This window comes from Sander vitreus, chromosome 21 (genome assembly GCF_031162955.1).
Source record: "Sander vitreus isolate 19-12246 chromosome 21, sanVit1, whole genome shotgun sequence".
Classification (NCBI taxonomy): Eukaryota; Metazoa; Chordata; class Actinopteri; order Perciformes; family Percidae; genus Sander; species Sander vitreus.
Window position 1 is genome coordinate 24813603 of NC_135875.1, and position 12596 is coordinate 24826198.

At 42.7% G+C, this 12596-nt stretch overlaps 1 protein-coding gene across 1 annotated transcript in view; it reads right to left on the reverse strand.

Annotated features, from left to right (window-relative positions):
- The window catches only part of ca10a (carbonic anhydrase Xa), a 293559-nt gene that overhangs the window by 246872 nt on the left and 34091 nt on the right, over positions 1 to 12596 (reverse strand). The window contains exon 2 of the mRNA XM_078279600.1: positions 5765 to 5839. Within this exon, the coding sequence (XP_078135726.1) occupies positions 5765 to 5839 (75 nt within the window). The remainder of the gene's footprint in view (positions 1 to 5764; positions 5840 to 12596) is intronic.

Here is a 12596-nt window from a genome sequence, read left to right on the forward strand (position 1 = left end):
CTCCTCATCCCGTCCCCTCCCCCTCCATTCCGTGCTTCCGTGCACTAACCCCCCAACCCAAAAGCCTTATTGTCAATTTTTAGTTGGAACGCTGGAACTCTTGTTTGTTATGTTTGGTGGTGCAGGTTGGCCAGTTTATTTATGTTGGCATTTGTGGAGCCTGGGCTGTCCACAGAGACAGCATTGTTTTACAGTGTGTTCAGGGGACAGGCAGATAGCAGATAGTGAAGAGATGTTTGCTGTATGTGACAAAAAATGTTGTAGCCTAGAAAACGTGTGACATCGCTTATAGCACCTTTAAGAACAAATTTCTTTTTAAGAACCTTTGGTGAATGAGGCTCAATAATAGTAATAATAATAATAAATAAAATAAAAAACTCTGTAGCATTGGTAGTGTCGTTACATTCAATATCTGCAGCATTACAAATGGGAGCTTATTATCGGTTTTCGGTCCTATTTTTGGTCCTTTGACATTATAATTGGTTAAATAGACTTTTATAACACAGCAGGTACTCAAGTTGAAAGTTGCACTGTAACGTTAATTAAAGTTTAGCCGACTTATAAAACTGTGCACCAGACACAGACTAATGGGTGCATAAATGAAACGAAGCACACATGTACTGCACGCTTCCATTAATTACAGTGAAGCGAGAGGCCCAGTGCTGGAAGAAATGATTCAGCCAGACATGTATGTGAGTGAGAGTGATGGCGAGGAGGTGACAGCAAAGGGAGAACGGGTGCAGCACTTAGAGTTTAATCTGACCTTTAACCAAATTTAGAGCTAATTGAGAGAGCTCAGAAAGGATAAGCGGTATTCCAAAGGTCTGCCGCAGCGACACAGGCCCAACGTGGGACTACGTTTGCTTTGCTAACCTTGGGGTGAAAACGACGTAAGATGCAGGTTTTGACCTCCGCCGAGAGACTTTTCAGGGAAGAGAAACGAGCCAATAACGTGGAAACAAGTGGAGAGGGCTCAGAGCTCTGATAGCACTACTGCAGCACTGGAAGAAGTATTCAGATCCTTTACTTACTAATACCACATTGGGTAGTACACATGGCAGAGCGTGCGCCCATATACAGAGGCTCACTCCTCGACGCAGCGGCCGCGGGATCGATTCCGACCTGCGGCCCTTTGCTGCATGTCTCTCTCTCTCTCTCTCTCTCTCTCTCTCTCTCTCTCTCTCCGTTTCATGTTTAAAGCTGTCCTGGCAAAATAAAGGCCCAAAATGCCAAAAAGAAGTAGAAAGTGGCATGAAAAGACTCAAGTAAAGTACATGTCCCTCAACATTTGTACTAAAGTACAGTACTGGAGTAAATGTACTGAGGTACATTCCACCACTGTACTACTGTACCAGAGCACTAAAGTCGTATTATTGCTTTTCCCAGCGAGGGCGTAAGTATTATTCACATTTCAATTTCTACAATATCATTTTGGCTGCCAATCAAATACTTACAACTTTAGTTAAGAACCCCTAAAACTGTCAGATGAGGAAGTATTCAAGCACTGATCATTTCTATACATAGATGAAACAGATGAAGTGTAGATGAGGAAACTGTCACTGTCCATTAAATTGGGCTTCATTTGCAGTGAAACAAACCTTCCGTTCTCTTTTAAATCGAATCCTGCCGGGCTGCAGAACACGGTAAGGTGGAGTTGGTGATGCTCTGCACGGCCACAGGAGGATCATGAATAGTGTTGCACTGCTCCAGCTGTTGTACGGCGGTTACTAAAGCAAGTGCGGCGCGGAGAAGTGCGCCGAGAGAAAGCGGAGATATAAACGCTATATAAAGATATAGCAAACCGCCCGGGCGGTTGGTGCCAGAGGGAAGGACAAACACGCATTGTCAAACAAAATGAGGCTAGCTCGCCCCTCCCTCCTCCTCATCCCGTCCCCTCCCCCTCCCTTCCGTGCTTCCGTGCACTAACCCCCCAACCCAAAAGCCTTATTGTCGATTTTTCGCTGGAACTCTTGTTTGTTATGTTTGGTGGTGCAGGTTGGCCAGTTTATTTATGTTGGCATTTGTGGAGCCTGGGCTGTCCACAGAGACAGCATTGTTTTACAGTGTGTTCAGGGGACAGGCAGATAGCAGATAGTGAAGAGATGTTTTACTGTATGTGACAAAAAATGTTGTAGCCTAAAAAACGTGCGACATCGCTTATAGCACCTTTAAGTGTTATGGTTTTGGTGTTTTGTCTTGTCTTACTGTAGTCTGTTTTCTTGTCATTTTTGTAGCCTGGTTTTCTGTCATGTCTCGTTTCCTTCTGTTGTGTGATTATTGGTCTTGTTTTATGTTCTGTTTCCTGTTTTATTTTGATAGTCTGTTCTCTGTCTTGTCTTGTCTAGTTTTACTCCCTGTGTTTTCCTGCTCTTGTGATTGCCTGATGTTTTCCACCTGTTTCCCAGCCCTTGTGTCACCGGCCTCTTGTTACCTCGTTACCCTCTGTATTTAGTCTTTGTGTTCCTCTTGTCCTGTGTCAGATCATTGTATGTGTGTGTGTTTGTTCCGGTCGTGTTTCTCCGTGTCAGCTATTCTCTGGACTCCCTTGGTTATTTTCTGTGTTTTGGTTTAATAAATCCTCAACTTCAACTTTCTCCTGCCTGCCTGCCTGCTCTCTGCCTTCGGGTCCTCAACGTTTGGTGAATGAGGCACAATAATAGTAATAATGAATAAAATAAAAAACTCTGTAGCATTGGTAGTGTCGTTACATTCAATATCTGCAGCATTACAAATGGGAGCTTATTATCGGCTTTTCGGTCCTATTTTTGGTCCTTTGACATTATAATTGGTTTAAATACACTTTTACAACACAGCGGGCACTCAAGTTGAAAGTTGCACTGTAACGTTAATTAAAGTTTAGCCGACTTATAAAACTGTGCACCAGACACAGACTAATGGGTGCATAAATGAAACGAAGCACACGTGTACTGCACGCTTCCATTAATTACAGCGAAGCGAGAGGCCCAGTGCTGGAAGAAATGATTCAGCCAGACATGTATGCACGAAAGAAAGAACGAACAACAGTGAGTGAAAGTGATGGCGAGGAGGTGACAGCAAAGGGAGAACGGGTGCAGCACTTAGACCAAATTTAGAGCTAATTGAGAGAGCTCAGAAAGGATAAGCGGTATTCCAAAGGTCTGCCGCAGCGACACAGGCCCGACGTGGGACTACGTTTGCTTTGCTAACCTTGGGGTGAAAACGACGTAAGATGCAGGTTTTGACCTCCGCCGAGAGACGTTTCAGGGAAGAGAAACGAGCCAATAACGTGGAAACAAGTGGAGAGGGCTCAGAGCTCTGATAGCACTACTGCAGCACTGGAAGAAGTATTCAGATCCTTTACTTACTAATACCACATTGGGTAGTACACCTGGCAGAGCGTGCGCCCATATACAGAGGCTCACTCCTCGACGCAGCGGCCGCGGGATCGATTCCGACCTGCGGCCCTTTGCTGCATGTCTCTCTCTCTCTCTCTCCGTTTCATGTTTAAAGCTGTCCTGGCAAAATAAAGACCCAAAATGCCAAAAAGAAGTAAAAAGTGGCATGAAAAGACTCAAGTAAAGTACATGTCCCTCAACATTTGTACTAAAGTACAGTACTGGAGTAAATGTACTGAGGTACATTCCACCACTGCACTACTGTACCAGAGCACTAAAGTCGTATTATTGCTTTTCCCAGCGAGGGCGTAAGTATTATTCACATTTCAATTTCTACAATATCATTTTGGCTGCCGATCAAATACTTACAACTTTAGTTAAGAACTGTCAGATGAGGAAGTATTCAAGCACTGATCATTTCTATACATAGATGAAACAGATGAAGTGTAGATGAGGAAACTGTCACTGTCCATTAAATTGGGCTTAATTTGCAGTGAAACAAACCTTCCGTGCTGCAGAACACGGTAAGGTGGAGTTGGTGATGCTCTGCAGGAGGATCATGAATAGTGTTGCACTGCTCCAGCTGTTGTACAGCGGTTAGTAAAGCAAGTGCGGCGCGGAGAAGTGCGCCGAGAGAAAGCGGAGATATAAACGGAGCAGCAAACCGCCCGGGCGGTTGGTGCAAGAGGGAAGGACAAACAGGCACTTATTATGAATGCCTGGAAATGCTGGAACACGCCAACTTATTGGGACTTTAGCTTTTTCACCGTATCCCCCAGAGTTAGATGAGTCCATACATACCCTTCTCATCTCCGTGCGTGTTCCAACGCACCCACCGGTAGCTTAGCCTAGCACAGATCCTGAAGGTAATCGGTTCCAACTAGCCTACTGCTCCCAATAAGTGACAAAATAACGCTAACATGTTCCTATTTACATGTTGTGATTTGTATAGTCACAGCGTGTACAAATAACAAGGTCACATGACACACAGCCATCTTCTAACCGTATACATACTGGGAACTATATTCTCAGAAAGGCGAAGCACTGCTACTTCTGCTACTTGGGCGGAGTGTTATGCTTGCAGCGCCTGAGAAGCCCCGAGCAGAGAGTAGCAATGCTTCGCCGAGAATATATGTTCCTTTAACGTTTGCTTTTGGGAAACAGATGCCTGTATTGGCTGTGTACACACCACAATACCACATTAACACACTGTTACTTCGCTTAACTCAGCCTATACCACGATATGTCACCTTTAACCTAAAAGTCCTGATTTTATATGTCAAGATTCACTTAGAAAACGTTTATGTCAAAAAAAGATCTAGAGCTATGGCTCTACTGGCTCCACAAGCACTAGGGCTGTATTCAACTCAATGTTTTTGTTGGATTTGACTGATTTCCAAGACAATATATGCATGTTTTTCATGATCTATGGCCATCTGGGTTTTTCCTGATTCAAAATGGGCATTTGGGGGTGGGGGGGGACTACACACAACAGTAGGCTAAGCATGATTCTGAGTCTGTGTTACCTTATTATGACAGAAATCTATGCATTTGCCTGTCATTTCTGCCAATTTGATAAACAAAAATGCCTAATATGCTTACGGAAATGAAACCCCAATCGACAAAACTGCAAAAGCCTGACTCTGGACGGTAAAACTTTAGCGCTCCTATTCAAGTTTATGATCTGCTTGTTCAACGGTTGTTTGGTGAATTCCTATTAAAACACATTCGGAGAGGATTTGGCATAAAAAGTCCTATGCAGGAGAAAGTCTGGCCACAAAAGAAGCATGCATCCTGTCCTACTGACTGAGGAGCAGCAGCATGTTGCCATTGGATGGGAGTCTTGAGGTGCAAATAGGTCCAATACGAATGTATCGCTTTGTGTAATTTTGAACATTGGAATCCACAAAACTCAACTCTGACCTTTTACATCTCATCAGAAGAAAGTCCCTAAAGTCGCTAAATTGTTCTGTCCGTACGCACACATCGGGTCCTGAACTGGCGTAGACACACTCAAACACACAGCCACCTGCAGGCTTTATCAAAAGCACCTCAGCTCAGCAGAAAAACACAGTCTCGCAAAAAAAAAATGATTGGCCTGACACGCAGATACACAGCAAGATGGAAAAAGGTGGAAGGCACAGTGAGCTGCCGTCAATCAATCAGTGGAAAAGTGTCACCTGTATGGGGAAGGGCGGATAGCTCTCGTTAGAATGAGAAAGTAAAACTATTGCCAGTGGCAAGGTGGCCCGATGTTATCTTAAATATGTAACAAGCTCCGACTTCAGGATCAAGCACACAGTGTGGTTAAAGTGTATGCAGCGAAAAATCTGTACTCTGGGAGAAAGTGCCATGCATCAAAGTGCTGCAGACTTGTTTTGGAGGCTTACCTGGAACAAAGCTGCCCTGCACCACCTCCTTGTACGCCCACCATCCTTCGTGAATTTTCGGCGGATTGGGTTGTGCTGTTGGAGTGGGGAGAAGGAAAAACACAGGGAACAAGGACATTAATTACTTGGATCTGAAATTCAGACAAGAAGCGAAAATGCTGCCCACACACACACACACACACACACACACACACACACGCACACGCTAGGGCTGAACAATTTGGGGTAAACATAATTGCTATTTTTCTGCCAGATATTGAGATTATGATTCGATTTGCGATTTTGTTTCTTAAAAGTTTAGCTGTGTAAATATTCCCTGTGTAACAGATAAAACAATGTCATGGAGCATAAAAACATGAGACGCCATCAGAACTGCTCTATATATCTTACGAGGGATGAGAACGTAGATAATGAACAGGCAGCATGGAATAAGCATGGAACACTCAGAAGTCAAACAGAACATTTATCAGAAAAGCTAAAGTAATAAATAATAATAACTAGAACTGCAAGCAGTTATGACGGGGTCCAAGCCACCGACGACCCGGGGAGCATGCAAAAGCGGAACCCAAAGCATAACGGTGGGGAGGCAAACTTTGGAGTTTTCAAGCATGCTAAGCCCCTCAAAAATGCGAGTGACGCGTCGGAATAATAATAATAATAATAATAATCTGTACAAAAACAATAGGTTCCTTGCACTTTCGTGCTCAGGCCCTAATAAAGAATACCAGTACTTTCCTGTAAACTGAAATGTGTGATCTGCCTCAGTTCAACAGCAGCATCTACATATTACACCTTCTACCACTGAAAATAGGTCTGTGATAAATGAACATTATTCCAGCATTTATCTTATGAAAAGAACAGTAAATATAATAATAAAAAGCGGAATAAAAAAACGTTATGTTAACACCAAACATTCAACTAAAATATTCACATTCAATTGATCGCGGTCTTCACGATTAGCTCATCGCATTCTTTCAAACTGAAAACGATTCACCGTTCAGCCCTAATAAAACTATGTACATATATTTACATATTCTGTAGTTCAACTCATGATACTATGCTGCACATGAATATTCATGTGGCCTGAAACTGAAGCCGTTTATCAAGCTTTGCCATATAGTTGTCGAAAAACTACTAAAACGCATCAGTGAGCCACACAGTTGCACTGGCTGACATGTTCCTTCATCACCGCGCACACACACACACACACACACACACACACACACACACACACACACACACCTCCCTTGTGATGTGATGACTCCCGCGGCATTAGTATGGAAATGCATTCTGTCATGTTGTGCGAGCTGTGGAAGGAAGGCCCAGATGAGAGCAGGGTGGTACAGTATAATTGAGGTGACTGAGTAAAGGTCTCGGTTCAGAGAAAAGAGTTGTGACCGAGAATTACCCGCCGAGCCTTTGGGATATTGCTTTTTACACCTCAACTTTTTTTCCTTTGCTGTTCATTAACCGAACGCGCGGAGCGGGGCTTAATCGAGGGTCTGGAGGTCGCCCTGCTCGCTTGTCGTTAATGGAAGTGGAGGTGGCCGAACAACTCTCCTCCGTCTCGGATCCCCATCCCAGCAGCCATGCTGCATATCAGAGGGGTGGGCCGGCTGGACACGGTCCAAGAAAAGGTTATTTTCTGGGAGGAAAATCTCAGCTGCACCAGTTCAAAAATAAAAGGAGGGGAAACAGCAGTTGGCCTCTCGGGAAAAAAAAAATAAAAATAAAGGATTGTTTGTCGAATTGTTTCTCAACATGATAAATCGTTTCTCCCAATTTTTGATGGTAAATAAACTTGAAGTGGGCCTAAATCAGTGCATTGGCCAACCAAGCAGCAGCAGCGAGTGGGACTTTCCAACCCATTAGAAGGAGGTTGGCCCCCTGCCCAGCACTGACCCCTGACCAAACTGCAACACCACATCATTTGTTAAGTTTGTATATAGAGTCAATTTAAAAAAAATAATAAATAAAGGAAGGCAGCACGCTCTGCCATTACAGCTCCTTTCTAACACATCTTTGCCTCTTTCGGATGAAAGAACAGAATAAGTTTGATTAAAGACTGATTACATTAAAAGGTGCTATGTGTAACACGTTGGACACCATGGCACTGTCAATTTCATTGTGATGCTTTAGTGTGGTAATCATAACAAGGGATGATGGGAGCCCTGTATCCCTCCGTGGTAGGATTATTAGTAGTAGGGATGTCCCGATCAGCTTTTTTGTCGCCCCGATCTGATTAGATCTTTAAAATGTTGAATGTCTGCCGATACCGAGTCCTGATCCGATACTTGTATTTGCTCAGATAATAGAGCTGCAAACTGCACACCGTTTTTTGGTTTAAGATAACTAAGTAAGCAAAGTAATTAAATACGTCTGTGTGCAGAAAAATTAGCTTGTTCTCTTTAGGATCCTAGCAAACCCCCAACCAAAAAAATAAACCGTTTTAAGTTCCCCGCTGGACAACGAAAACTATACTTAGTGACGCCTCTTGCGCTTAATATTCAACCTTTGGTTTTCTTCTTATGTTCCGATGTCGGCTCCAGGGAATGACGGCCTGTAAGTGTGGTTAAGAAGTGTGTAGAATTGGAGTAATCCTCTTCTGTAAAAAAAACGGATGACTAAGAAAGAAGGATTTTTGTACTTAGTGTTGCCAAGGGCTGGCAAGCTACGAGACACTCCGGACAGACACTGGTGAGTGGCCGCACGCCACCTTGGTTTGAAAGTGCCGGCATCCAGGCGGTCTGTCGGTGTGTCTGTAGCACAGGGCCTGTGTGATTTAAAGGCAGCGATCACTACAAGCTATTGTACATGATCGGAGTAACGTAATCGGGGTAAAGGCCGAGCCCCGATCGGTTAAAAAATGCCCAATATATACCGGCTCCGAGCCGATACTTGCGATCGGCGGGACATCCCTAATTAGTAGGATTGTTTCTCCAAAAAAAAACACATAGACCTCCTGTTGTCCTCGGGTCAAATAAGACCCATTTTCAAACAGTTTCTATATCAGAAAATTCAGGTTTCTTTCAAGTGGATGGTTCTGTAAAATAAATGATCAGTTCACTACTTTCATTGAATTTGGGTGTTTTATTCAATTTTATAGCATTGTGGAGAGAAAAAAATTATGCAAGAACATTGAAAAAAAGTGATTTTAAAAAAGTGGGAAAAAAGAACAAAAACGTAAAAAAAAGTGCAAAAACAATGGAAAAAGTGCCAACAAATTTTTTTTTAAAAGTCACAAAAATGTCGGGAAAAGTGAGAAAAAGTGTCAACCAATTTTAGATTAAAATTTTGACCCAGAAAAACAAAAAGTTGCAGGTCGACAGGAAGACATCCCAAGGGTTAGGTTCTCTTTCCTTTCTACTTTATTTTACACCTGTACTCGGGGAAGCAGTATCTTCGTCTTGTTCTTGTTCATAAAGAACTCTTGTTTTGCCCTGTGAAGTACTAGAATGGATTCTGAACCAAATCCAACATGGAGGAATACACCGTGGACTGCAGTGATTAGGCTCAGTCACACACACAGAAAAACTCTGGACCAGTATCAACTGATTTTAATGGATTGGCTGCGACTAGTAAATTCAGGGGGTGGTGAGCTCTGAAACAAAAGTGTGGGATTGATCTAATGCTGTGTTCCAGGCAACCCATAACTCGTGTTTTCACAACCTTCTACCCTGGAGCGGCAGTCAAACCCGTAACTTACTACTCGTGAACTTGTACCAGATCATTACTCCCAGTTACAGTTTGTAACGTCACACACACATAAACAACAATGGCGACCCCTGTTGATGCTGTACAGACGCCGGCGGTTAACAGTGAGAAATAGAAATAAATAGACATAAATAGGCAGCGTAAAGTAATTCCGCACATTGTAATCAAAACAATACACATACAATTGTGTACTACTACAGGTTATGTTTATTAAATGAAGCCCAAAATATGTTGCCGACTAGAAATGGCCGGTATCAGCTAACGCTAGCTAACGTCAACGATAGGTAGCCGCTAGCTAACGCTAACACTAGCTAGACGGGTTTGTGGTGACTTTGCCTGGAACACTACCAAGTCGTGAGTCGTGACTTGAAGACGTAACTTACGGCTAAAAATTGTGTCTGGAACGCAGCATAAGCCTTAGCGGTCGGCTGAGTCCTGTTTCTGTGGTTAGTTCATCTTTGCTAAGCTTCTTTAAATGTGTAGTTTGTTAAGCATACCACAATATTGGTAGCATAGGTAGCTCGGTGGTCTTTGTGGCTCAGGTAGCTTCATATATGTGGTGGAGCTTGCTGACCTGACCAGCAGTTAGCAAAATTAGCTAAACTCTTTTCGAGTTTTTTTTTTTTTTAGGGCTGCCCGATATGAAGAAAAGATGCAATAACATTGTTTAATATCAAAATAACAATATCACTTGCGATAGTCTTTTTCAGTTCTGCATTTCTGCTGCTTTCAGTATTCAGTAGCAACTCCAGAGTCATAGTGAGAGAAACAAAGTGTCTCCCCTGTTCTTTCTGGCCACGGTGGGAAATCTGGAGCAGGAGAAGTTAACCCTCTCCTTGATTTCATGTTGTTTATGGAGAAGGAGAACCAGGAAATGAGTCGGGAGAAATGCAACGCTGCCAAGACACGGCCGAGCGTTATGCATCACTGCGACGTGTAGTTACATTTTTCAAGAGGTGCACACACGTCGCTCGGCCATCGCTTGGTAGCGTTGCATTTCCCCCTACTCATTTCCTGGTTCTCCTTCTCCATAAACAACATGAAATCAATCGCTCTACCACACACTCCCCACACACACACACACACACCCTGCTATTCTCCTAGAGACTCACACACCAACACACAAGTATAAACTTCAGGCCACTTACGTAGGCTGGAGTCCTGCGTTTCAGTTATTTTCCTTGTCCCACACTGATGCAAAAATACATTGCAGTGATTATCTTAACTGCATATTACTCCAGTGATGACATAAATCCATGTCATAGCCATTTTAGGTTTTATGTCAAGTACTTAAGTAAAAATACAGATTCTCCAAAGTTCAGTTCAAAAATCTTTAGAACAATATGCAAATTAATCGTTAGATCAATCAATGACAAAAATAATTGTTAGGGACAGCCCTAGTCAGTGTTATAATTTACCGGATGACACTTAATGACAACAGCCATGAGCATTCAAAAAGACTCCTTCATGATCATGAAGGAGTCTTGGAGTCTCAGGAATACTGAGCCTATAGAAAATGTTTATTGTATTCAAATATACAATTGAAAACAAAAATAAATGTAATAATGAATGTGATGTTTTATTTAGCAGAATTACATTATTACATTATGTTGTTCTATCCTATCCAATACCCCACCCCATAGTCCCCCCCCTGTACCCCCCTCTTAAAAAATCCTACAATCTCCCTTGGGTGGTACTGTGTGCAGGAGAGCCCTTGGGATTCTAGCTACTGTAAGTAATAATATAAAAGGAGATTTGGAGGGCGGTGGACTTGATCCTCTTACAAGCTACTGACAACTGTACAGATTCAGTTCTCCCACTACAATGGAGCCTATTACAGCACAGCAGCTGTCCCTGACAAAAAAAACCCCGAATAAAACACCCTTTTTGGATTAATATGCCCACTCCCCTTGTTATTTCAGTCTAATTAGAGTGAATGTGAAACAATTCTATCACAATCACTTTTAGACAAATTGCTGCGGAGATATGGCAGCTACGAATTCTGAGGTAAATTGAACCTTTCATGATCCCTGTGGGAAAACCGAGCGGTTGCAGTAGCCGAAGAGGAGCACTAATTACAACAAAATATATTATGAGGGATATGAAATTGAACAAGACGAAGCTAAATGGGAAAGAAAATGAATACAATTTACAGTGTGACCAATAAAAAACAGAACAGGACGTCTCTTTGATACCACTGTCGTTCTTGGTCAAGATGTGATCTAAAGGTATGGAGTCTGGAGTGTGCCAGAAATTAGACTTTTCAAATGTGTAATAAATAATTCATTTCAATGAATAATATAATCATCTTTAATAACATAATATAATATTTAATAATAACTCAATCACTCCAGACTATATATAATCATCAGTGGTAGCCAGGAGATGAGAGCCAATCACTTCCTTTGGCTCATCAGAAGAGAGCGAGTGAGAGAGAGAAAGAAGCACAAAGCAGAATAACAAGCACTGTCCCATTTCTCACCATGTCTGGCTGTGTCCCCAAAACACACTTCCTGACATCAGCAGAAAGGAAATGCCTCCGATCTATAAAGGGAAATGCAGACGAGATGCTACAGGACGTGGGATACGGGAAGGGGGGGGGGTATGATGGATCGCCATTTTCCATTTTTATTGGGTCCCAGAGCTGTTTAAATAGATGGTCTAGGCACAGTACAATAAATGTACGGCATTTAAACTATCAACTAAGTAGTGTGTGAGGTAGAAGATGAGGACGCTGCATACTAATAAGGGATAAAAGTACTTGAAAATGCTTTTCTTATTATGACCTTTCCTCTGGAAATGGAAGGCAATTAAAACAACTGAGAGCGAAGTGTGCTAGTAACGGCTACAAGCCCATTCAGGATGGGTCACATGAAGGGTGCAGGTCAAAAGGTATGCAAGTCAATTTTGGAAACTTTGAAAGTGCATTAAATAGTCCTTAGCCAACTATGAACAACAAGAACGCCAAGTTACTGCTCGCCTCCTTGTGCAGGAGAGATAGTTCTCAAAAAAAGCACAGGAAAGCGACAAAAGAGAGAGACAACTACTGCTGAACACACACCGGTGCTGTTGGGATGGAATGTGTCCACGGCTGGGTACTGAATTCAATACCTTTTAG